The sequence below is a fragment of the Erpetoichthys calabaricus genome, chromosome 8 (genome assembly GCF_900747795.2).
Source record: "Erpetoichthys calabaricus chromosome 8, fErpCal1.3, whole genome shotgun sequence".
NCBI classification, from domain to species: domain Eukaryota; kingdom Metazoa; phylum Chordata; class Cladistia; order Polypteriformes; family Polypteridae; genus Erpetoichthys; species Erpetoichthys calabaricus.
In genome coordinates this window covers 183,109,794-183,137,104 of record NC_041401.2, presented here as the reverse complement: position 1 = coordinate 183,137,104, position 27,311 = coordinate 183,109,794, and the positions used below count along the sequence as shown (strand labels likewise).

General features: G+C 42.4%; 2 protein-coding genes across 3 annotated transcripts in view; one reads left to right on the top strand and one right to left on the bottom strand.

Annotated features, from left to right (window-relative positions):
* vps13d (vacuolar protein sorting 13 homolog D) overlaps positions 1 to 25,179 on the top strand; it is a 187,744-nt gene extending 162,565 nt beyond the window's left edge. For both annotated transcript variants that reach the window (XM_028807954.2, XM_028807955.2), the window contains 3 exons: positions 8,179 to 8,310; positions 19,798 to 20,038; positions 23,797 to 25,179. In XM_028807954.2, the coding sequence (XP_028663787.2) occupies positions 8,179 to 8,310; positions 19,798 to 20,038; positions 23,797 to 23,928 (505 nt within the window). In that variant the 3' untranslated portion in view covers positions 23,929 to 25,179. The remainder of the gene's footprint in view (positions 1 to 8,178; positions 8,311 to 19,797; positions 20,039 to 23,796) is intronic.
* c8h2orf76 (chromosome 8 C2orf76 homolog) overlaps positions 1 to 27,311 on the bottom strand; it is a 331,828-nt gene that overhangs the window by 224,229 nt on the left and 80,288 nt on the right. The gene's annotated exons all lie outside the window — the stretch shown is intronic.

The window sequence follows — 27,311 nt, the reverse complement described above, 5'->3', positions numbered from 1 at the left end:
CTCCTCAGCTCTGGAACTCACTACCATCTGAGCTAAGAAATATTGTATCATTCTCACTTTTCAAATCTAAACTTAAAACTCATTTGTTTAAGACTGCTTTTTCTCTTTGATTACAATTGCTCTGTCTGATTTTAATTTTTGTATTTTAGTTTTGTTTATCATCTGTGTTTTATCTGTTGTTCGGTGTCCTTGAGTGTTTAGAATGGCGCCTACAACTAAATAAATGGTATAATAAAATATTATTATTATCACAGAGGGTATAAATAAAAAGCTACGAAGATACCAAGCTCAGTGACACTAACAAATCTTTCACTTTAATCACTTTTTAGTTAAATTTGCTAACAACCCACACCTCGCAAATTTTAACTACACTGCTTAAATTAAAATGTATAAAAAGATAATAACTTTAGACAACATAAGAGTAAACCTTTTCGGCGAGATTTAAACCATACTTTTTTCCTGTCTCAGTTAACCACTCCACAGTCCATATTGACTAAAGTTATGCTCACTGCCAGAATACAGAAACTTTCAGAAGTGGAACTACTCTTTCCTCAGCTGTTAACACCTCTTGCCCTACCTTTTGATGTTGATCGGTTATTTGATTACTTTTAGTTTTGGTATGGTTAAAGTGTGGTCTTGAATCGAAATGCAATACACATGGAGCTGCTGCTTAGCAAAATGCAATACGTTTGCTTTGCCTTCAGTTATGAAATGTGATCCATGGACATGAATGAAAATGCAATGCGCTTGTGTATTGCACATTAAACTGAATCAAAAAATTTCAACGCCATAGTGAAAAGCAATCAGTCATTTGGTTGATATGTCTTTAATTATGACACAATAAAACTGTGCCAAAATGAAATGTCCCACTTGCATATGTAACCTACAGTCATATGAAAAGTTTGGGAACCTCTCTGTCTGCATAATAATTGACTCTCCTTTCAACAATAAAGATAACAGTGGTCTGTCTTTAATTTCGTAGGAACATCTGACTACTGGGGTGTTTTCTGAACAAAGATTTTTAGTGAAGCAGTATTTACTTGTATGAAATTAAATCAAATGTGAAAAACTGGCTGTGCACAAATGTGGGTCCCCTTGTCATTTTGCTGATTTGAATGCCTGTCACTGTTCAATGCTGATTACCTGCAACACCAAATTTGTTGTATGAGCTCGTTAAGCCTTCATAGACAGGTGTGTCCAATCCTGAAATATAAAGGTATTTTAGGTGGTCAATTGCAAGTTGTGCTTCCTTCCCTTCGACTCTCCTCTGAAGAGTGACAGCATGGGATCCTCAAAGCAACTCTCCAAAGATCTGAAAACAAAGATTGTTCAGTCTCCTGGTTTAGGGGAAGGCTACAAAAAGCTATCTCAGAGGTTTAAACTGTCAGTTTCAACTGTAAGGAATGGAATCGGGAAATGGAAGGCCACAGGCACAGTTGCTGTTAAACCCAGCAGGTCTGGCAGGCCAAGACAAATACAGGAGTGGCATATGGGCAGGATTGTGAGAATGGTTACAGACAACCAACAGATCACCTCCAAAGACCTGCAAGAACATCTCGTTGCAGATGGCGTATCTGTACATAGTTCTACAATTCAGCGCAATTTGCACAAAGAACATCTGTATGGCAGGGTGATGTGAAAGAAGCCCTTTCTGCACTCACGCCACAAACAGAGTTGCTTGTTGTATGCCAGTGCTCATTTAGACAAGCCAGATTCATTTTGGAACAAAGTGCTTTGGACTGATGAGACAAAAATTGAGCTATTTGGTCATAATAGAAAGCGCTTTGCATGGTGGAAGAAGAACACTGCATTCCCAGAAAAACACCTGGTACCTACTGTCAAATTTGGTGGAGGTTCCATTGTGCTGTGGGGCTATATGGCTAGTTCAGGGAGTTCAACCCAGTATCAACAAATTCTTCAGGATAATGTTCAAGCATCAGTTACAAAGTTGAGGTTACGCAGGGGTTGGATATTCCAACAAGACAATGACCCAAAACACAGTTCGAAATCTACAAAGGCATTCATGCAGTGGGAGAGGTACAATGTTCTGGAATGGCCGTCACAGTCCCCTGACTTGAATATCATCGAAAATCTATGGGATAATTTGAAGCTGGCTGTTCATGCTCGGCAGCCATCAAATTGAACTGAACTGGAGAGATTTTGTATGGAAGAATGGTCAGAAATACCTCCATCCAGAATCCAGATACTCATCAAAGGCTATAGGAGGACAGCGTCTAGAGGCTGTTATATTTACAGAAGGAGGCTCAACTAAGTATTGATGTCATATCTCTCTTGGGGTGCCCAAATTTATGCACCTGTCTAATTTTGTTATGCTGCATATTGCATATTTTCTGTTAATCCAATAAACTTAATGTCACTGCTGAAATACTACTGCATTCTTGCATCACCAGTCCCAAAGATATCACGTCTTAGTGAGCTGAATGACTTCCGGCCTGTCGCTCTGACGTCACATGTGATGAAGACCATGGAGCGGCTGCTGCTTCACCACCTGAGGCCACAGGTCCACCACGGCCTCGACCCTCTGCAGTTTGCATACCAGGAGAAGGTGGGAGCAGAAGATGCCATCATCTATATGCAATACCGATCCGTCTCCCACTTGGACAGAGGCAGTGGTGCTGTAAGAATTATGTTTCTGGACTTCTCTAGCGCCTTCAACACCATCCAACCTCTGCTTCTTTGGAACAAGCTGACAGAGATTGGAGTAGATTCATACCTGGTGGCATGGATCGTGGACTATCTTACAGACAGAACTCAGTATATGTGTCTTGGGAACTGCAGGTCTGACATTGTGGTCAGCAACACAGGAGCGCTGCAGGGAACTGTACTTTCTCTGGTCCTGTTCAGCCTATATACATCGGACTTCCAATACAACTCGGAGTCCTGCCACGTGAAAAAGTTAGCTGACGACACTGCTATCATTAGCTGCATCAGGAGGAGGAGTATGGGAACCTAATCAAGGACTTCATTAAATGGTGTGACTCAAACCATCTACAACTGAACACCAGCAATACCAAGGAACTGGTGGTGGATTTTAGGAGGACCAGGCCCCTCATGGACCCCGTGATCATCAGAGGTGACTGTGTGCAGAGGGTGCAAACCTATAAATACCTGGGAGTGCAGCTGGATGATAAATTGGACTGGACTGCCAATACTGATGCTCTGTGTAAGAAAGGACAGAGCCGACTATACTTCCTTAGAAGGCTGGAATCCTTCAACATCTGCAATAAGATGCTGCAAATGTTCTATCAGACGGTTGTGGCGAGCACCCTCTTCTACGCGGTGGTGTGCTGGGGAGGCAGCATAAAGAAGAGGGATGCCTCATGCCTGGACAAACTGGTGAGGAAGGCAGGCTATATTGTAGGCACGGAGCCGGACAGTTGTGACCTCTGTGGCAGAGTAACGGGCGCTGAGCAGGCTCCTGTCAATCATGGAGAATCCACTGCATCCACTAAACAGGATCATCTCCAGACAGAGGAGCAGCTTCAGCGACAGGACTGCTGTCACTGTCCTGCTCCACTGACAGACTGAGGAGATCGTTCCTCCCCCACAATATGCGACTCTTCAATTCCACTCGGACGGGTAAACGTTAACATTATACAAAATTGTTGTCTGTTATACCTACATTTTTTTTTTTTATCACTCTTTAATATTGTTTATTATCAGTATGCTGCTTCTGGCGTATGTGAATTTCCCCTTGGGATTAATAAAGTATCTCTCTCTCTCTACTGTATCCATAAGGCATGTCATATATTATAAAGAAGTTGCTACTTTGAAAGCTCAGCCAATGGTAAACTTTTCAGGGTTCCCATACTTTTTCATATGACTGTATCTAGTCATATTATTTCCTGTTATGTATTTGCAATATATAGCCAAGTGTCTTTTATTCAGAATGAAGATATTTCACCAAATGCAAAGATTTAAGTCAGTTTCCACAATATTTCTCTGCAAAGTCTGTGCAAGTACATCCCTTCTCTTGTTCCTATTTTGTATTTTGTTTTCCTGTTTACAACTGTTGGCATTGTGAGTGCCTGAACTCCCAAATACTAGTGCTGCTATTTGGAAGCAGTTTTCCTCTTTAACTGACACTAGAACATGTTCTTCTTTTACCCTTAATGATGGCATTCAGTACATATTTGGTTTATTATGTGCAGGATGAGTTGCCAAAGTTCTAGCCTCTAAGAATATGAACTCAAGGTTAGTTTGACAGTTTTAGATACCTGAAACTGACCGGTTTTTGTCAATATCAATTCTGTGCGAGCAAGTAGAAGCCTTTCACTTTTGGTATTCCTTCAATGCTAAAGGTCAGAACTGCCACATTCTGGCCTATTTGGTCCATGGGGACCTGATACTGCATCTTGCCAGCCCTGCCGACTCTACGAGTCACGCTATAAGATGATGGCACTCAGCTTAGCCATGGCTGGATGAACAGTAACAGCTGTTGGCACACTGCCCTGTTGCAGAAAGAGAAAAACGGAAAGAGAGACTCAGCACAGTGCCGTCTTTGTGAATTGACTGGAAACCATCAGCTAATATAATGACCACAGGAAAGATTTAAGACAGATGTAGAAATTCCTCAGCTCTGGAGTTCAGCACCACAATGGTAGCCAGAAAAGAGGTCATTGGTAGGAGGAGTGACTACCAAATTTGGCCTTTCTGAGGAACTGCCTCTTTATTCAGTTGTTCAGTGGAGGCGAAGTAGAAAGCATTTCTTCTGCTATATGCTGTTGAGATATTCCTTGGATTCTTAAAAAGTGTAAAATGAAAATAAAATATTTGATCTCCCCACCAGAAATCTAAAAAAGGTTAATTAATTTCTTCCATCTTTAGACACCACTATAACAGGAAGGTATACCACTCCATACCAGGGCACACGTACACTTGGTCATGGGAGAAAATGATGTAGTTACCAATTAATCCAACCTTGATGTGTTTGGGATATAGAAGGATATTAAGCCTGTCATCATTTTCTTGTGGTTTATTAATTCCTTCAGTCCTTTATGTGCTGTGAAGTAAATAACATCCATCCTTGACCTGAGCCGTTGATGATTTGTGGTATAAATACTGGCTGCTATGTCACCTGATCACCTATCTGTAGTAAATATCTGGATTCAAACTAAACTGACACTTTATAAGTTTCTGTTACTGAATTGCATGCAGTACACTGCTTTCTTCTTTGATATGCAATCGAACCCTTCAAAGAAACAGCATACCGGTATGTGAGATCTACTTCTTGACTTACATCCAGGGCTGCTGCAATAATAATGACACAGGTATTTTTAATTCAGTAAGACTAGGGGGCTCTGCCTCAACCCCCGGGCGGCGCTACGTGCTAGCCACTTCATGGCTCTGCCGCTCGCGTATGTACAATTTAAACATTGTCATTTTCATAAGAATTGTTACATATGCATAATAGAACTAACTATTTTACATTACAGCTAGTAATAAACCATAGTAAAAAATAATAAAACGTAATAAATTGAAAGAAAATTATGTTTCATGTTGCATTAGAGGTATTTGTTGCGTTATACGTTTTCATTCTGTTTGGCTTTGAAATTAACACGCAAATACTTTTGAAACTTACACTTTTACTGTAAAACTTCAGTAAAAGCAATTTTTTTAATTAACTTTTCATCAATATCGCATTGAATTTTGATTCCATGTTTGGACTTACATGGTGACAACACAACATATAACTGCCCGTGAGTGAATATCGTTTCTTTCTCTCTAATAAATAAACTGACTTTTTTTGAATGTTTGTGACTGGAGACTGTAAACGTTTTAATATCAATGGCATATCAAGATCTCCTTTGGTGTCTAAGGTTATCATCTGAAGATGTACTACATTACCTTTCTTGTCGCCTGTTAAAATTTTACACGTCAGAATTGTTCAACCAATTTTGAGTACAACTAATCTTGTCCTATTGCATAGCCCATCACTCAGACACAAATTATGCAAATAACATTACGATAAATCCTTCTTTCAACAGTAATTCGGCCAGTGGTAGACTGGATGGTGTTAATGGTTGTAGACATTCTATGGGATATTGTAAGCTGATGTTTTCACCTTCTGCACCATCACCACCAACTGTTTCGGCATAGTCTATTTGATACGCATTTAACCAGTTTGCTGTGTAACCGCTTGACAATTTTTGCGTTAATTCGTTTGACTTCATCGTTTCTCGGTGCTAGGATTGCTCGTGTACTCATTTCTTCTGTTGATAACCCTTTGGGATGAAATTCTTCAATAAGATTTGGACATAATAAGTCTTCTTTTATTGGGAACTTAAGGTGAGGAAAACGTAAACATTTATAAGAGCTGAGAGCGTAGGAACTGTGTCTGACAAAAACATTCACACGAATGAGAGGTGAGAGGACCGTTGGCGTGGTTGAAAATGATGGAGAGGAGGGCGGGACTTGAAAAAATCTGTTGGCAATAGTCTCGTATCGTGGGATATTCTTTTGTAATAGAGAGATAAGTGTTGTATTAGATTATTGTTTACTTTAAAAATCAGTCGGACTACGTAATGCATGTTACCTCCAGCATAGCTCTCTTACTCCATGTTCTGATCACATTAACATAAATGTAGCAATTTCTGAAATACTAAGACAGATTATTTCAACCAGGAAAATAAGTAATGCAATCAACAAAGCACATGGCTCAGGAAATTCATCTTGTGGACCCTTCTACTTGCAGCTTCTGAAAGCGTGTGCGATCCTAACACATGTGAAGGCAGAGTGCAACAAACATGCATAGACTACAAAATCCTTAACTGTAACCCGGTTAAGGGTTTACACGGCCAGATAACTGGGTTACTCATAGAGAAATCTACTTGTGTTAATGGTAGTGTTCTCAAATTAAAAACCAGTACGGTTGTGCCGTGCGTTAACCCTGTCTTACAGATAAGGCACCATTGTGAAGCACCACAAGCTCTTATTGATCATGATGAAGCCTTTATTGCCATTATACCATGTATAACAAAATTACAGTGCAACTACCACTTCAGACGAAACAAGAAACAATCATTTACACAGTAACTATAAAAGTAATACAGTGTTTTTAGGGGTGGGGGGGTTTCTGGGTTGGAAAGAGAGATGGGGACATGGACGTAGACACACAGAGAGATGCTCTGTACAGGTTGAGATTCAATGTAGTTATGAAACTGTCCCCAAGTCTGTTCATCCTTAATTTGATGGATCTATATGGCCTACCAGAGGGCAACAGGTCTATCACATGAAAGCCCGGATATGTGAGGGGTCCTTCAAGGTATTTTTTGGGAAGTATATCGAGTTTTGTAGGGAGCAGCCAACAGTCTTCTGAACTGCATTGATGACATACTGAAGTCCCCTGCTGTCTGCTGCAGTGGAGCTTCAATACCACACTGTGATGCAGTATGTCAGCACACACTCTGTGGAGGAGCGGTTAAAGTACACTAGCAGCTTTTGACCCAGGGTTATTCTTCCTAAGCAGTCTCAGGACGTGAGGTCACTGATGTGCCTTTTTAATGACCGCTTTGGTGTTTGTAGTCCAAGATAATCATCAAGAAGTGAAATACATTTTGGTGTGGTGCTGCCCAGGGTGGTGGGAGTTAAGTACGTAGAGAGCTCAGCTGACGTCATCAGGAAGCGATTCACTCGCAGTGTTCAGAAGCAATATCTCCTTGGCCAGGACCAAGAGTCCTCCTCTAGCTAAAGCTATAAAGAAACTTCTCCTGAGGCCCATTGTAATCTAGATGTTGCAGGTTCATGGCTGGCCACCGGAGGTTACCGCAGTGAAAATCTGCAAACTGAGATGGCTCATGGTCAGAGTCCATCCAAGCAATTCATGCATACTAACATATTCTCAATATAACCTGTATAATTCAATTCTGGGTTCTAAGAGCCTGAGCATCTGATGAGCAGCATCACGTTTGACAGAATTACTAGTTTAGATTTTTTCTTTTTTTTTTTTTTTGGCGATGTTATTTTAATTTGTTTTATTATGCAGCAGAGCCTTTTTGCCTTTTTTTGGGACAACCTGTAAAGAAAACTTACCTGGAGGCTTCTGTTGACTTCTGTAATAACCCTAACATTATTGAAAACCCAGGTTAAATCTAATGATTAATTTTCAGTTTATATTTTTTATTTATGTATTTATTTATTTACTTTTTGTTTATACAGGCTTAACATCCAGCGTGTTAGAAAGCCACGATGCTGTAAAGGACCCCAGGGGCTCCTGCCACGATTCAACACCATTCAGGCTGAAGGCCAAGAGCAGCTTTTTCGGCTCACGGACAACATCCAGTCTGAGTTGTACGTAAGATTATCCTTCCAAAATACAAGTCGCCACTCTTTCTGTCCATCTTTGTGAGCACTGATTCTGTTGGTCTGCCTGCCCGCATGGATTCAAATGGGTTCTAACCTCTTGCACTCATTCTTACTGGCACAGTTTTGTGTGTTGCCTCATCTGTTTCCAATTATTAGCCAAGGCAGAAGAATGCATCTTTAGGTTTGTTTTAAAAGTAATGTTCCAGGAATGCTGAAAGAGCATGAGTCTGCTGTGAGGAGCAAGTCTGTCTTGCTCAGAAGCTAATTGAACCTGGGCTGAACCTAGAACAGACTTCTAATAACATTTTTGCTTCCCTCTCCTCTTGTGTTTTTGAATTTTAAATCACAGCAGGATTGTTAAGAATGTAAGTTCCAATTTAGAAGTAAAAAGCTTTTTAGTATCTCCAACTGAGCACACATCCATGTTTCCACCCCCTGCTTTGTTTAATTTCTGAGGTATAAATTAAAACAAATAAAAGGCAAATGAAAACACTTTCCCATATTTCTTAAGATAATGGTTTTAGCCCTAAGTGATTTTTAAATCACAAGCGGATTTAATACATTCCAAGTTATGTGAATCTGCAGAACAGAACCTTTTCTACAAGTCAGTACGGTGGCAGGCCTTTCTGTCAGCTGCCTGCACCGTCTTTACCAAAATCTGGGTGCTTTGAGTGGGCAGCAGGTTCAAAGCAGGGACCATCTGGAATGGGATAGTCCATTGTTTCTTAAACTCATTCCTTGGGACCCCAGTTGGCTCCAGTGTTTCTGTCTCAACCAGTTTTACAATCAGTGAGTCATTTTACCTCAGATTGATCTTATTTAATTAGCTGGTCTTTTTTTGTCTCATTTTCTGCACTCAGACAATCACAAAAGTGTGATTTGTATATTTATAAGACAATTACATTTTTATTTTAGCTATAAATGCTTACCTCTTCTTTCCTATTAATTTGTGTTTTTCTGTGTAGTTTGCACCCTTAATTATATCCTGTCAACTAGAAGAGCAAACACCCTGGCAAATGACACTGAATTCTGAAACATTGCATCTTCTTCAGTGTCAGACCCACTGATGTGCTTATTAGTAAACAGGTAGATAGAACTTTATTTGTCCCCAGGGGGACAGTTGGCTTTATACAGAAACTCTTTAAATGCATACATACATAGGTAATAGATAGATAAAGATACACACACTATTTTCTGAAAACACACAATAATGACTAAAAAGCAAGAAAACTACAAAGAAAGAAAACCTCTGACTTGGCAGTAGTGTTTCTTGACACTCTTCTGCTGAATAATTTGTTGGCTGAAAGTGCTTAGTGTGTCAGAGAGAGGATGTGTAGCATTATTCATAAAGGTTTTCATTTTTGTTTCAATTCTGTCCTCCACTACTACCTCCAGGGCATCAAGAATACATCCCATAACTGAGCCTGCCCTTTGATTTGGTGGGCCTCTGTTCAAGTGATGTTACCAGCCCAGCACACTACACTGGCCATCACAGAGTTGTAGAAGAAGTGATGGATGTCACTTCCCACATTAAAGGAGTGCACACTCCTAAGGAGTAAGAGTCTGTTCTGCTCTTTCTCTGTACTGTCGTTAATGTGGACCGCCAAAGTACTTGTAGGAGTGAACCAGCTATACATCCATTCCCTCAATAGTGCCCAGACACAGAGGCTCTTTGGTGCGGTGAAAGTCAGTATGTATTGTATATATATATATATATAAATATATATATATATATATATATTGTGGAAAGCTCGAACCTGACACACACAGGCAGACACAGAATGTTGTAAAACACACTCGTTTTAATTGCAACCCCTATTTACAAACCCACGCCCCAGTGCAGTAATCACCAACACAGTCCTGTAAACTTCCTTCTTCTCCCCATTGCCTGCAACTCCTCCCAGGCAAGCTCTGTCCACTTCCACGTGACTCTGGCTCCTGGAATAGTAGTGAGGCGGCCTCTTTTATATCTTCCCCGGATGTGCTCCAGGTGCTTAATGACGAACGTCCGGCAGCACTCCCCAGTGTGACGGAAGTGCTACCCTTGCACCCGGAAGCACTCCGGGCGTTCACCATCCCTGGTCCAAGCGCTGCCTTCCAGGGCTCTACAAGTATCCGGGCGCCCCCTCGTGGTGACTACAGGCCCCAACCATGTTGAGCTTCCAAGCTCTACTCCCGTGGCCCCCACGCAGACCAGGGTGGCTGCCCTCTCGTGGCCTGGGGAAGGTATTGCTCCACTATATATATATATATACACACACACATACTCTCACAGGCTACTTTATTAGGTACACCTTTTGCCTTCAGAAGTGCCACATTTCTTCGTGGCATTGATTCAGTAAGGTCCTGGAAACATTCCTCAGGCAATTTGGTCCATATTGTCATGACAGCATCACACAGTTGTTGCAGATTTTTCGGCTGCACATTCATGATGCGAAACTCCTGTTCCACCACATCCCAAAGGTGCTCTGTTGGATTGAGATCAGGTAACTGTGGAGGCAATTTGGGTACAGGGAACTCATTGTCATGTTTGAGATGATTTGAGCTTTGTGACATGGCGAGTTATTCTGCTGGAAGTCGCCATCAGAAGATGGGCACACTGCGGTGATAAAGGGAATGACATGATCAGCAAGAAGACTCAGGTAGGCTGTGGCATTTAAACGATGCTCAGTTGATACTAAGGGGCCCAAACTGTGCTTAGAATATATCCCCTACATCATTACACCACCAGCAGCCTGAACTGTTGATACAAGGCAGGACACCAAATTCTGACTCTACTATCCGAATATTGCGGCAGAAATAGAGACTCATCAGACTAGGCAATGTTTTTACAATCTTCTATTGTCTGATTTTGGTGAGCCTGTGTGAGTTGCAGCCTCAGTTGCCTGTTCTTAGGTGACGGGAGTGTCACCCATTGCGGTCTCCTGCTGCTGTAGCCCATCTGCTTCAAGGTTTGACGTGTTTTGTGTTCAGAGATGCTCTTCTCCATACCTCTGTTGTAACAAATGGTTATTTGAATTACTGTTACCTTTCTATCAGCTAAAACCAGTCCGGCCATTCTCCTCTGACATCAACAAGGCATTTTCACCCAGACAACTGCCGCTCACTGGATATTTTCCCATTTTTGGACCATACTCTATAAGCCATAGAGATGTTTGTGCTTGAAAACCACAGTAGATGAGCAGTTTCTGGAATACTGAGACCAGCTCGTCTGGCACCAACAACTATGCCACGTTCAAAATCACTTAAGTTACCGTTCTTCCCCATTCTGGTGTTCGGTTTGAACATCAGCAGGTCATCTTGACAATGTTTACATGCTGAAATGCATTCAGTTGCTTCCATGTAATTGGCTGATTGGATATTTGCATTAATAAGTGGTCAGTGTGTGTGTATGTTTGTGTATGTGTATATGTATATATATGTATATGTATATATAACATTATATATATAATATTATATATATTGTAACAGAAGGCGCTATATAGGCGCCTGACCTGACACAGATGGACACAGAGGCACGTACAAAATCACAAAGACTTTATTTTTCTTCACCTGTGGGCGCACGTCTTCCTCGTGACCCACAGGCAAAATACACAGTCCCAAAGCACAATTCCAACACAGCAACAAACCTTTCTCCTCTACCACCACTCCTCCTGAAGCTTAGTCCTCCTAAGTAGTGGTGGCTGGCCCCTTTTATAGCCCACCCGGAAGCGTTCCAGGTGCTTGACCACCTGGACCTAATTGCACTTCCGGGTGGGGCTGAAGATTTGTCCAGCCGGGCCGCTGACTCCATGCAGCTCCCCCTAGTGGCCATCCAAGCCCCCAACCAGGCTGTGGAGGACTCCATCTCCCATGGAGCCATGCGACAGGTTGGGGGATCACCGTCCGCCAGGGAGGCGTCCCGGGGGAAGTATTGAGCTGCCCATGGTTGCTCCCCCAGAATAGATGCAGCAGGGGCGTCCCTGCCGGGCATGGGACCCGGCTGTCAGCCACAATATATATATATATATATATATATATATATATATATATATATATAAAATGGAATAACCGCAGCACCTGGAAGAGTACAGTGAAAATCATAATGCTGATGAAAAACCTAAAAAAACAAGTTAGTAAAACAGTAAATTATCCCCATGTAAGACATAAATGCTTGGTACACTCTAACTTAGTTTAGAAATTTTTACATTGTCTCCTTAACAGAGGAACTGGCAAATAACAGCTTGCTTAATCAGACTAGGAGTCCAATTTAAAACAGACTTTTTGGAACATAAACGTCTAGCCACATGGGGTTTCCAGGATGGAGTTTGGGAAATGTATGATTGAAGTGTTTAAAATCATGACGGGAATTAGTACAGTGGATCCAAGCTGTTATCTTAAAATGAGTTCTCCAGCAAGAAAATGTGGACTCAGAAACTCATTAAGTCTACATTTTTACAAAAACATTAAAAAAATGTTTTCTTCTCTCTGAGAACACACATTGAATGCATTATCAAGTAGCATGGTAGACAGTAGGACTTCAGGAACCTTTAAATCTCAATTTGATGTCATTTTAGAGAAATTATGTGATAAAAACATAAATATTCTGTGATCAGAATGGCCCGTTCTTGTCGAAAGCGTTTAATGTTCTACTGAAGTCTGGCCTTCCTGGTAATGATTAGTTATTTTTACTTTCATTCGTTTATTTCAAGTTTTATCTGAACTCCCTTTTGCACATTCCTGAAGTTAAAGTGGTAGGGTTAAGTGGCTCACTACGGTTCACAGCTTGAACCAACAGCCTTGTGATTTACAGTTTACAGCTCTCATTACTAAGAATGCCTGCAGTAATTTTTAATTAATTTTTTTTCTTTAGAACCAGATAATCATATCCAGTGATAAAACAAGCAAAACTGGCTTTGTGCAGATGTAGATCTTTAGGATAAGATGGAGGGAGTGTTTATTTTGGTGCTAAAACTAAAACCATTGGAGCCTGTAAAAGGTCTCAGCAGAAAGAATGGTACATTAACCAGAAGGTCACAATTTTAGCTCCAAGATGGTTTTTCAGCTGCTTTTGGGTCATCAAATGTGTGCGTTTCACTTGTGCCCCCGCTATTGCTTCTGCATACTTTCTAAGGTCAAGACAGATGCTGGTTTATTTTTGTTTTTCATTAGAGCCAGAGTTCTACCCTGTTGTGATCATTAAGAAAAGTTAGATGAAGTCATTGCTCAGGCACTGTGCCTGTAGGCACGCTAATAGAAAAGTTGAGTGGTGTGCTGCATATTAAAGCAGAAACTGTAAAACAAGCATGTGATTAGAGTCATCTGTCATTAGCACGTTGTTTGGCTTCCCTGCACACTCCCAGATGCCCTGTGTGCTGAGAAAACTCATTTATCACCTCCCAGGCTAATTAATCCACATAAGCAGACCCCCTGCTTCCCATCTGACCTTTCACCCCTAAAGTGTTAACCAGGCAATTACTCTTCTAGCTTCTGTGCTTCATTCAGCAAAAAAAGTAGGCCTTTTGTGGATGTGTATGTACGGCCACTTGTGTATGTGTGTGCCTTTCTTCCGGCAGCGTGTGCCTGTGTCTATGTCTCACGTGGCAGCCTATGGAAAGAACAGTGTTGATGCTCCCAGAGCCAGACGTGCTTCATCATTTTTTCCTAATGGCAAGTTTGATCTCTCTGTCAGAAGTAAGTAAAATACAGTGAAGGAAATGGGAACTTTTTCAGGCTGAAGAACGCTGCACATTTCAGGTTCCCCAGTTGGGTAAATGTTTCCATTTATGCTGTATGAATGAGGCTTTGTCATTTGGCATCATTTATCAGTTTGATGAAATGCTTAAATGTTCCTTTCAGTTAGCAATTGAGCAGCTTTGTGTGTATTACGGTGTAGAGATTTCATCTTGGCAAGACTTTTTGAAGTTCCTTTTAAATGGACTCAAGGGCAGACAGCTGACATTTTATGGTACCCCTGGTTTGCTTCTGATTGTATCCTTGTGGCTTGGGGCACATGACTGCTCCGGATTTCCATCACTTGTTCTGAAACTTGCGTTATGATCCCATACTTTGCACTCATGCCAAGAGATAGAAAAAATTGTATCTCCATGTCTTTATTCACCCTGTTAATGTTAACAGGTCTGATGCCTGGGTTGCCTGTAGTCTTGGCATTTTCTTGAACCCAAGTCATCAGTAGTCATGAAACCTAAGATGGACTAGTACAGTGAAGACTCAGTCAACCAAGGTTGGTGCTTCAGAAGAGCTTAGTGCTGTTTTTTAAACGGTGTCCAAATAAATAATGTGCAGTGCAAGTCAATGAATAAATAAGTAATCCACAAAAAACAGTCATTGACAGATAAAATCAGTCATCAATCAATCTTCTTCTTCTTTCAGCTGTTCCTGTTAGGGGTTGCTGCAGCGGATCATCTTCTTCCATATCTTCCTGTCCTCTGCATCTTGCTCTGTCACACCCATCACCTGCATGTCCTCTCTCACCACATCCATAAACCTTCTCTTAGGCCTTCCTCTTCTCCTCTTACCTGACAGCTCTATCCTTAGCATCCTTCTCCCAATATACCCAGCATCTCTCCTCTGCACTTGTCCAAACCAACGCAATCTCGCCTCTCTGACTTTGTCTCCCAACCATCCAACTTGAGCTGACCCTCTAATGTCCTCATTTCTAATCCTGTCCATCCTCGTCACACCCAGTGCAAATCTTAGCTTCTTTAACTCTGACGCCTCCAGCTCTGTCTCCAGTGCCACCGTCTCCAACCCATATAACATAGCTGGTCTCACTACCGTCCTGTAGACCTTCCCTTTCACTCTTGTTGATACCCGTCTGTCACAAATCACTCCTGACACTCTTCTCCACCCATTCCACCCTGCCTGCACTATCTTCTTCACTTCTCTTCCACAATCCCCGTTACTCTGTACTGTTGATCCCAAGTATTTGAACTCATCCACCTTCGCCAACTCTACTCCCTGCATCCTCACCATTCCACTGACCTCCCTGTCATTCACACACATGTATTCAGTGTTGGTGTTCCTAGTGACCTTCATTCCTTTCCTCTCCAGAGCATATCTCCACCTCTCCAGGGTCTCCTCAACCTGCTCCCTACTATCAATAAATAAATAAATCTAAATCACAGCTAAAACTAAATATAAAACCTCTGAGATAACATTGGGTTTCTTGTTACTTCAGTGAGCCTCCTTGCCTTTCTGTCCCGTCTACTCCTCACTCACCCATCACGTCTCTTCAAAAAGGCTGAGACACCAGCATGCGTGGTCATCCATTAACTCTTTTAGGGCTAATTTTTTTTTTTTTTGTTTCTTTTCTCCCAGGGCTGAATATTTTTCCAAAAACGAACTTTTTTTTTAAAAAGTACACAAAGCAATTGTTTAACATATCAAAGCAAAAAAAATATTTACTTTTGAGAAATGTTCCTGTCTTGTATGTTGTATGAGCCTGCATACTTTATGATTTCACATACATATCACATACATGTTACACAGCAAAGTCCTGCCAAGTCTGATTTCGCTCAAAGCAGCCAGTTTCAGTCATTGCCACATTGCACTGCTGACAATACGTGTTGCTTTGGTGCCTCCTTTTCAATTGTCTGTTGCTGCACTTTCTCACATATATTGTCAGTGTGTACTGTAGAGAGACAGGTCACCCGTTTGACATCGTGCCATGCCACTGCCACCAAGTTTTCCGCCTGCATGAAAACCGTATTGTCACCTCTTTTCATCTTCAGCCTGTGTCTCCTGTTCACCCTCACTGTGCCACAAGCTCCAATTCCTCTGCTCTGTAGCTCCATGAACAATTCTGGGCATGTATAAAAATTGTCCAAATGTACACAACATGACCCACATGTTCATAGCCCTGAAGCAGCTACAGAACAACCTGACTTGTCAAGGGACAGTTCTCTCTTTGAAAGGAATACTTTGCTGTATATGTGATTACTTTCAGACAGAAACCAGTGTTTGCTTCTGCCAGTACAAAATCTTTTATGCCATACTTTGTGGGCTTGTCTGGCATATATTTGTGGACAAAAAGGCATCCCTTGTATTTTATCATAGATTCATGCACAGACAAATCATGGCCAGGCTGATCAAATTGTTTCTATGTTGGTTCCACAATGTCAAGCAGGGGCTGAACTTTATACAGTGCATCCGGAAAGTATTCACAGCGCATCACTTTTTCTTATGTTATAGCCTTATTCCAAAATGGATTAAATTCATTTTTTTCCTCAGAATTCTGCACACAACACCCCATAATGACAACATGAAAAAGGTTTACTTGAGGTTTTTGCAAATTTATTAAAAATAAAAACATTGAGAAAGCGCATGTACATAAGTATTCACAGCCTTTGCCGTGAAGCTCGAAATTGAGCTCAGGTGCATCCTGTTTCCCCTGATCATTCTTGAGATGTTTCTGCAGCCTCATTGGAGTCCACCTGTGGTAAATTCAGTTGATTGGACATGATTTGGAAAGGCACACACCTGTCTATAGAAGGTCCCACAGTTGACAGTTCATGTCAGAGCACAAACCAAGCATGAAGTCAAAGGAATTGTCTGTAGACCTCCGAGACAGGATTGTCTCGAGGCACAAATCTGGGGAAGGTTACAGAAAAATTTCTGCTGCTTTGAAGGTCCCAGTGAGCACAGTGGCCTCCATCATCCGTAAGTGGAAGAAGTTCGAAACCACCAGGACTCTTCCTAGAGCTGGCCGGCCATCTAAACTGAGTGATCGGAGGAGAAGGGCCTTAGTCAGGGAGGTGACCAAGAACCTGATGGTCACTCTGTCAGAGCTCCAACGGTCCTCTGTGGAGAGAGGAGAACTTTCCAGAAGGACAACCATCTCTGCAGCAATCCACCAATCAGGCCTGTATGGTAGAGTGGCCAGACGGAAGCCACTCCTTAGTAAAAGGCACATGGCAGCCCGCCAGGAGTTTGCTAAAAGGCACCTGAAGGACTCTCAGACCATGAGAAAGAAAATTCTCTGGTCTGATGAGACAAAGATTGAACTCTTTGGTGAGAATGCCAGGCGTCGCGTTTGGAGGAAACCTGGCACCATCCCTACAGTGAAGCATGGTGGTGGCAGCATCATGCTGTGGGGATGTTTTTCAGCGGCAGGAACTGGGCGACTAGTCAGGATAAAGGGAAAGATGACTGCAGCAATGTACAGAGACATCCTGGATGAAAACCTGCTCCAGAGCGCTCTTGACCTCAGACTGGGGCGACAGTTTATCTTTCAGCAGGACAACGACCCTAAGCACACAGCCAAGATATCAAAGGAGTGGCTTCAGGACAACTCTGTGAATATCCTTGAGTGGCCCAGCCAGAGCCCAGACTTGAATCCGATTGAACATCTCTGGAGAGATCTTAAAATGGCTGTGCACCGACACTTCCCATCCAACCTGATGGAGCTTGAGAGGTGCTACAAAGAGGAATGGGCGAAACTGGCCAAGGATAGGTGTGCCAAGCTTGTGGCATCATATTCAACAAGAGTGGAGGCTGTAATTGCTGCCAAAGGTGCATCGACAAAGTATTGAGCAAAGGCTGTGAATACTTATGGACATGGGATTTCTCAGTTTTTTTTATTTTTCATAAATTTGCAAAAACCTCAAGTAAACCCTTATTCACGTTGTCATTACGGGGTGTTGTGTGTAGAATTCTGTGGAAAAAAATGAATTTAATCCATTTTGGAATAAGGCTGTAACATAACAAAATGTGGAAAAAGTGATGCGCTGTGAATACTTTCTGGATGCACTGTACATGAGGTTATAACCTGGCTCACCTCTTGGGATTTGCTTCTGTTTATCACAGAAGTGAATAAAACTTTGCAGCATTATGTACCTAACATCACACGACATAACCTGTCCAAAGCCACCAGGGGACAAAGCACGTTTGGACCAATGCTCCCTGAAGTTATATCACCAGTTCTGTCCCATCTCTATTTGTAATGCCACAACACCTTTCATCTCGTCTTTTATTGTGGGTTTCCACTTTGAAAAATGAGAATGCGGTGCAAGCGCAGCCCGCAATTCAAGAAAATTTCTCTGCCTACCTAATTGTCTCGTCTGACAGTAGCTGAAAAGCAGCATCAGGAGAGAGCAGCCTGAAGTAGTCCAGCAGTGTCCAACAGCAAGACATGCCATCTTGTGAAGTCCAGTAGCCAGTTTGGCTCCCACAGATCAATGTCCTGGGTATTCCTCCCATGCGAACCTTGCCGTAGGTGCATCGGCTGCACGAATGCGCTCACCTGGCAGCCAGTCAGCTGGGGTGGGCTTCAGTTGGTGTACGATCAGCTGATGCCGGCTTCTCACTCTCTTGCTCGAATCGCCTGATCACTGTCAACAAAATCAGATTCTGAAAAATCAGAGTCCGACTCAGTGATAATGCGCAAAACATCGTCTGTCGAGTATTTTCTTTTCTACACTCGCTTATCTCCCTTATGACATGTCGATGCCATCTTGCCTTTGTTTACATTTTGCAACTCACACAGAGTCAATGAGTCTAGCATTCCTCAAGCACAGAGAGAATGCCTGTGACGTGACAGTGAGTTTTGTCGCCCTCAACCCCTCCTGTCGACAAAAGTCGACATCCGCCCTAAAAGAGTTAAACCGGCTTGTATCCCAACCACCTCAATCATTCACCCACTGGGATACCCAAGCCTGGCTCAGTTGTCCTACCACCATCCTTCGGTGTCTGTAAGATGACCCTTGAAACCCTTCAGCCACTCCCTAAACGCTCAGCAGGAGCGACCAGCCCCTGGAGGGCCATTCTCTTCACTCCCTGTGGGGGCCAATTCCTGACCACCATGCCTCCCAATCTGCTGCACTGGGCTTACACTCCTGATCTTCCTCCTATTGTCTTCTTAGGGTGTGAAAGCAAGGAGGGCTGTCAAAAAAATAGGACAGTTAAAACCCATTGAGCCATACCTTATGTGATTTTTGACTATATAGGAAATAAATTGTTGCTGTTGTTGTTTTCTCAAACCTGTCTCTTCCTTGATTTTATCCCGTTCTTTTTGATCCTTTCTCTCTTTTTTTTGTTCTCCTTTTCCATGTCTTTCTTAGGCTTTTTTTTTGATATGCTTGAGGGTGCAATTGCTTTGCTGAACAACCCGTGGAGCATCAATGAAGAAACTGGCTGGTCTGTTGATGTTTGCACATGAATGTATGATTAGCAAATTTCCCCATTAAACACCCCGACGCCACACAGCATTGCACTACCACACACCTACCAAACCTGAGGTGCACTTTTTATTCACTAAAATCCTGCACCACCACAGACCCACCTTACTTATCTACAGGTTACTGGATTGGTTCTCTTCTCACTATAACACTTTGATCCCTGGACCAAAATACTCTGTTCAGTCTGCCAGAAAGTGCAGCACCCTAATGAGACATTTATCCAAGTTTGTTGGAAATTTCTTGTCAGGTTTGTAAACCCGCTGCCTCTCGCTGATTATTTATCTCTCTTTTGCAGTTTTATAGCAGTGGAGCCCATCGACACCTACTGGGTCCTCATTTCCTCTAAAATGGTGTATTTTCTGAAGCCAGGCGACTGTGCTGAAAAGGAAAATGTTTTCTTAGAAGTGAAATACGATGACCTCTACCACTGCCTGGTCTCCAAGGATCATGGGAAGGTGTACATTCAGCTCACTAAGAAAGCAGAAAACACAAGCAGTGGAGTGGCAATTCCAGGACCATCTCACCAGAAGCCAATGGTGAGTTTTGCTTAAGAGGGGTTCATTAAATCCAAATGGGATATGAAGGGTCAAAGTTACTCCTTTTCAGAAAACTTTGAATAGCTGGGAATCGGGAATACAGATATGTGGAGTGTCGTTTTATGCTATTTTGAGGTTGCCGATCACGAATATGATCATATTTTTGATGTTTGATTCTTTATAAGTGGACCTAGCTCTCCAAGAGCCATTCCCAGAAGGGTAAAAAATGACAAATTTCATGCATAAGCAGGTGGGGTGTTGTTTTAGACTGTTTCAAGGTTGGTGATTATGTGATGTCATTTTTGATTTATGATCCTTTGCTGGGGATGTAGCCTTCTGTGGACCTCTATCAGAGGGTGAAAATGACAAATTTCTGTTACAATCGAGAATATTTTGATTTTTTTACCACTGTTTTATCGTAGTGTAGAAACCGTTGTATGTGAGCTTAGAGCTGTGGTCCTCAATCACAGTCCTGGAGGGCCGCAGTGGCTGCAGGCTTTTGTTCCAACCCAATTGCTTAATAAGAAGCACTTATTGCTCAAGTAACACTTCTGCTACACTTTAGTTGTCTCGCTCGTTAAGATTTTGAACCCTTATTGCTTATTTGAGTCTTAAACAGCTGTATTCTCGGTTTTTAATTGCTCCTAATTAGCAATAACATGCAAATGTCAAAAGAGACCAGCATTTCTCCATTTAGCTTATTACCATTTATACCTCTGTGTGTATTTATCATGCACTATTGGGTTTAATTAAAAAGTGAAGAAGAAAAAGTGAAGGACTGAGAAGTACTCATCCATTTTAGCCTTCAAATCATTTTGGATGATATCCTTAGAATGGGTAAGAAAATCTAAGATATGAGAATGACCTGACATGGCAGAGTTAAAGCACCTCAGCCATGAAATTAAATTATTGGCAAGAATTGCTTTCTAATTGACTCTTTCAGGGCGGTTGTCGACATTCGTCGAAATTCAGGGATGGAGGACGGCAATCAGCTGTAAACTGTGACAAAATTCGCCGTTATGTTTTAATTTGACTCTCTTTAAAGTTAGCTTTGTTCATTTGAACGAGATTTCCTGCGCGTGTGTGAGTAGCAAAGAGCAAACACCCCTCAAATGGCATCGACATCTGGTGAAAGAGCCAAGCGACTGTGCAAAACAAAATACTCCGTGGACGACATTTTGCGTAGCACATCACGGAGTCGGACTCTGAGTTGTCTGATTTTGATATAAGTATTCTGGAGATCGGAAACAAAAGTGAATGGACCAGCGTCAGCTGATCGTGGTGCTGCACATGTCTGTGTAGCTAATGGGCCTACGCCCATTACGACTGCCTCTTACGATGGCAAGCGCTACACACCAGACTGCGTCACACTGCGACCACTACTGCAGCGTGAGTTGCCAAATGGGCGCCGACAGCAGCCATGGCATGCAGCAAAGGACGTTTTATATTGATTTCTGTGTGAAACCAGTGCTTTGTGTGCTTTTCAGAAAACTGGAAACATATTCAGCCCTCAAAGAGTTAAGCAACCAGGTTAGAACAAAAATATTCAGCCACTGCGGCCCTCCAGGACTGTGATTGAGGACCCCTGACTTAGAGCAAAGACTGATGGGGGTGACGTATGGAGGGTTTTTGTGCGTTAACAGCAATGTGACCATTTCAGAATGTGGAGGGGGTCTTTTGATTATTTATGTCAACATCTGTCTGCATGATTCTTCATGAGCATCTCCTGGCATGCTGAGTCAACAGTGATACTGCAAAGCAGACGGTTGCTTAAATTTTCACATAAAATTAGCAGGGAGTGTAAACATCTAGACAATTCAATATCAGTTGTTCGATTTTCTGGATTCACACCACAAAGCAAGTCATGTCTCAGATTTGTACTGTGATAAACTGTTGATGGTCAAAAGCAATGAGTGATGTCAGCTGATCTCTCTTTCTCTCTCTGTCAGCCCCCACTTTTCCTGCGCAGCGTTGCCACTGCACTCCTCCCACCCACATTTCAAATCCCATCCTCGTCACCAAGTGAATTGCTGTGGATTCACACCACAAAGCAAGTCATGTCTCAGATTTGTACTGTGGTAAACTGTCGATGGTCAGAAGCAATCTCCTTACAGTGTGAGTTAATAGGAGAGCTCCTTTAGTCAGTCAGAGAGAGACCATTTCTGGACACTGCGAGCAGATGGCTTACTGGTGGCATCTGCTGATTGCTCTCTTGCTGCGTTCACGTGCTCTATGACAGGCGGTAAATCTGAGTTGTCAAGTCAGAAATGTCACATGAACACTTGTTGAACTTGGAATTACCGCTCAGACAGTCAGTCAGTCATTCTCCAACCCGAACACAAGGTCTGCTGGAGCCAATCCCAGCCAGCACAGGGCGCACCCAGGCAGGGTGTCAGCCCACCGCAGGGCACACACACCAAGCACACACTACGGACAATTTAGGATCGCCAGTGCACCTAACCTGCATGTCTTTGGACTGTGGGAGGAAACCCACACAGACACGGGGAGAACATGCAAACTCCACGCAGGGAGGACCCGAGAAGCGAACCCAGGTCTCCTTACTGCGGGGCAGCAGCGCTACCACTGCGCCACCGTGCCGCCCACAGCTCAGACAATTGTGACAAAATAAAGCTACCTAAATTTCACGAGTTGTGACGTAATGCTGGCCTTAGTCAATTGTTTAAAATAACACATAAAACCTGGTCAGCCCAAAACGGCATGTTTTGGGTGAAAATGCGTTTGGAACGAAGTCGTACATATTAAGTATTTTTATTCTGGAATTTATTTCCACAAAAAAATAATTTTTTTCTTTAATTCCTTTTTTTTTTTTTTTTTTTTTGTAGACCAATTGACAACAACATTTATGTGTGTAGCATGCTTTCATGCAAATGATGTAGCTCAAAGTGCTTTACAAGATGAAGAAAGAAAAAATACAAAAATTAGGCAATACTAATTACCAGAGAATAAAGTAAGATCCGATGGCCGGGGAGGACAGAAAAAACAAAAAAATAAGAAAGCTCAAAATCTGCAGGGGTTCCAAGGCCACGAGACCACCCAGCCCCCATTAGGCATTCTAACATCAATGATCTCAATCAGTCCGCGTGGTTTTCAGGCTTCACGTGGAAGAATTAGATGATGCTGGTCATGTGGACATCAATGTAGGGACTTGCATGGTGCCCTGATCAGGTGCTGGTGGTGCAGATTGACACCACAGAAAACCGGAAAAAGAACAGCAGAGAAAGGAGGGATTAGTATGGATTTTGGAGCCATGAAAAAAAAATGATAATTAAATGCATATACAGAATTTTCAGGGTTACACTAAAATGAAGCTATGAGAAAGCCATGTTCAGATAATGGGGTTTTTAGCAGTGTTCCATCGTATTAGCCTGTTGAATTTCTATTACAGGTTACATTCAACTTGCCTATGTCAGTATTTAGATCACTGTCTTATATGATACTAAATCTAATACAAAGTTCAGATTTTTTTTTTGCTGTTCACACTTCTCTAAAAATATCAAATCTGTGTCTTCACTCATATGAGTGACAAAATTGGAATTGAGCTGCAGTGTGAACACAGCCTAAATGAGTCAGCTCAGCCTAGTGAAAGAGACCAGTTTGTGTATGTGTGTGTCTATTTTATGTTTCTTTCCTTTTTTTTTTTGTTTCTAGTAGGGCTTCTACTTGTCATTACAGACCACCCAGCATTCCCTCCTCTGATGAAGTGCACTCTTTGTCTTTTTTTGTTCCTCTGAATGCAGGTTCATGTGAAAAGTGAAAACTTGGCGGTGAAGATCTCACAGGAAATCAACTATGCAAAGAGCCTTTACTATGAGCAGCAGCTAATGCTCCCAGTCACTGAAAGTGAAGACTATCCAGAGCTGGACTCCTGACCTGTATGCCAGAGGACTCCAGATTGCTTCAGTGAGTCGCAGCTGCAAAGTCCTGGTTATGGCCAAGGCTGTCCCCATCATCTGCTCCGTGGCCTTACCCTGTTGTCAGTGTGCGGCCTCTCGGGTATAGTTTACTGTTTCACATTCAATCTGTAGAAACCGTAGCAGCTGTGCAAAAATAGCTAACATTAAAACGTAAAATATATAAAAATACATATATACATGTAAATTATATGTGCAGAGAGGACTCATTTAGAGAATATTTAATTATTTAAAATTACAGATTGTACAACAGATAAGTTGTGACGAAGAGATTTTTTTGAATTCTACATGAGATTGTGAAGTACTTAAGCATTGGCACTTTCATCCCCAATTGTAGTGAAAGAGTAAATGTGCCCCTTCTGTAGGGGTCTGCTGCTATCGCCTTCAGACGGGGTATTGTGGGCTGTGGTCCAGATTCATGGCTGCTTTGACATGTGTGCACTTAACTCTTCCTCCTGTAGGTTGCGATATCAAGGGAGAAGCAAAGTGAAGAAGGGAGGGGAGGGGGGTACAATTAGGAAGCACGTGACCAAAATAAAAGGAACGATGGGCTGGAGCTTCTCACTGGCTAAAGGTTCACCTTCATGCAAATGATACCCAAACAAGGGGGTTGTCCCAACACAATCTTATTAAACGTGGTGTTTAGGTTTATGTTGGGCTAAATTTGTGGTGTTCTGAAACTGATGTGACCTAAAATGTTAGGGGGCATATGATACCCAAGAATACGCCTCGAGTTTTTTGGCCACTTGTGCACATTTTACTTAAAAACGGGCCATTTTTAAATTTTGATCCACTTGTAAATGATTTCTTTCCATCAAGCAAAGCAGGCCCTGCAGGACGGGCGAGTGGGCGATTTGATTTCTGCACTGGTGAAATACGTCAGGTGTCCTGTATGTGTTTGTGGAAGCGCCACACAACCAAAAAGTGTAAAAGCAGCACCCCAGAGTCTCAATTCTCCCGTCTTTTTACCAACCCTTTGACGTCTCTGCTTACGGAGTTCAGATTTTGACTCTTCTTGCTGTGTGTCTCTTATTTTTCTCTTTCCTTTCTCTGGTATATTATTGACTTATGAGTTTTTAAATCGATTCAGAATTACCATGTAATGAAACTATGCCAAGGCACATTTGTAAAGCTCAGTTCACTGAGGACATGTTTTCTATTTTTGAATGTACAGTGTGTAAAGAATAATAAAGTCATTTTCTTCTCTAATGTTTGAAAGTTTGTTTTTGTGGATTTGTATTTGTATTTGGGTTTTGTTAATGTGCTGGGCAGCATTACAGCACAGCTGTTGGCGTTGCAGCCTCACAGGTCTGATGTTCCGGGTATAAATTCCATGTCTAGTTGCTGTCTTTCTATGTGGATTTTGCATTGTTTTCTCTCTGGATATTCCAGGTCTTCATAACTCATGGACAATATTGAACCTATGACAGAGATATGCTTGTTAGGATTTGTCCTTGAATTACAGTGAACTCTCAGTTTGAACATTTGCATTGTGGTGAACTACTAGTGGTCAGTCGCAAACCGGCAACATCTAGCTTAGAAGCGGTCTCCATACAGCGTGGATTAATACTCAGCAGGGCAATACGAGCGGAGCGTTTCCTATTGACGTCAGCTGATCTCTCTTTCTCTCTCTCTTTCTCTCTCTGTCAGCCCCCACTTTGCCTGCGCAGCGTTGCCACTGCACTCCTCCCACCCACAGTTCAAATCCCATCCTCGTCACCAAGTGAATTGCTGTGGATTCACACCACAAAGCAAGTCATGTCTCAGATTTGTACTGTGGTAAACTGTCGATGGTCAGAAGCAATCTCCTTACAGCGTGAGTTAATAGGAGAGCTCCTTTAGTCAGTCACAGAGAGACCATTTCTGGACACTGCGAGCAGATGGCTTACTGGTGGCATCTGCTGATCTCTCTCTTGCTGCGTTCATGTGCTCTACGACAGGCGGTAAATCTGAGTTGTCAAGTCAGAAATGCCATGTGAATGCTCAATGAACTTGGAATTACTGCTGGGACAAAATAAAGCTACGCAAATAGTCAGAGTTGTGACACAATGCTGGCCTTAGTCAACTGTTTAAAATAAAACATATAACCTGGACAGCCCAAAACACCATGTTTTTGGTCAAAATGCGTTTGGAACAAATCATATGTACATATTCAGTAGCAAATCATCCATCCATCCATCCATCCATCCATCCATTTTTCAACCCGCTGAATCCGAACACAGGGTCACGGGGGTCTGCTGGAGCCAATCCCAAGGCACAAGGCAGGAACCAATCTCGGGCAGGGTGCCAACCCACCGCAGGACACACACAAACACACCCACACACAAGCACACACTAGGGCCTATGTAGAATCGCCAGTCCACCTAACCAGCATGTCTTTGGACTGTGGGAGGAAACCAGAGCGCCCAGAGGAAACCCATGCAGACACGGGGAGAACATGCAAACTCCACGCAGGGAGGACCCAGGAAGCGAACCCAGGTCTCCTAACTGCGAGGCAGCAGCGTTACCCACTGTGCCACCGTGCCGCCCGCAAATAATACCATTTATCTTTAATTCCTTTTTTGTAGACCAATGAACAACAACAACAACATTTCTTTCTATAGCACGTTTTCATGCTGTAGCACAAAGTGCTTTACAAGATGAAGGCAATACTAATATTAGGCAATACTAAATAACAAAGAATAAAGTAAGGTCAGATGGCCATAAGGACAGAAAAAAAATCAACCAAAAAAAACTCCAGAGGGCTGGAGAAAAAAAACCCCAAAATCTGCAGGGGTTCCAAGGCCACGAGACCACCCAACCCCCACTAGGCATTCTCCCTAACATCAATGATCTCAATCAGTCCTCATGGCTTTCAGGCTTCACGTGGAAGAATTAGATGATGCTGGTCACGTGGACCTCAATGGATGGACTGCATGGTGCCCTGATCAGGTGGTGATGGCGCAGATTGCCACCACAGAAAACCGGAAAAAAAACAGCAGAGAAAGTAGGGGTTAGTTCGGATTTTGGAGCCTTGATAAAAATGGTAATCAATGCATATACAGAATATCAGGGTTACATTAAAGTAAAGCTATGAGAAAGCCATGTTAAACTAATGGGGTTTTGGCAGTTTTGTAAAGTGCTCCACCGTATTAGCCTGGCGAATTTCTATCGGTCAGCTATTCCAGATTTTAGGTGCATAACAGCAGATCATAAATCAACAGAGGTCTTGCATTTTTCCAAATAGTCCAACCCAAAAACCCACATGAACACTCTGAGGAGAATGGTGAAATGTCACAACTTGGAGCTCTGAACGCAGCATCTGTGTCAGGCACCCCCCTTACCCACGCAGCGACGCTATT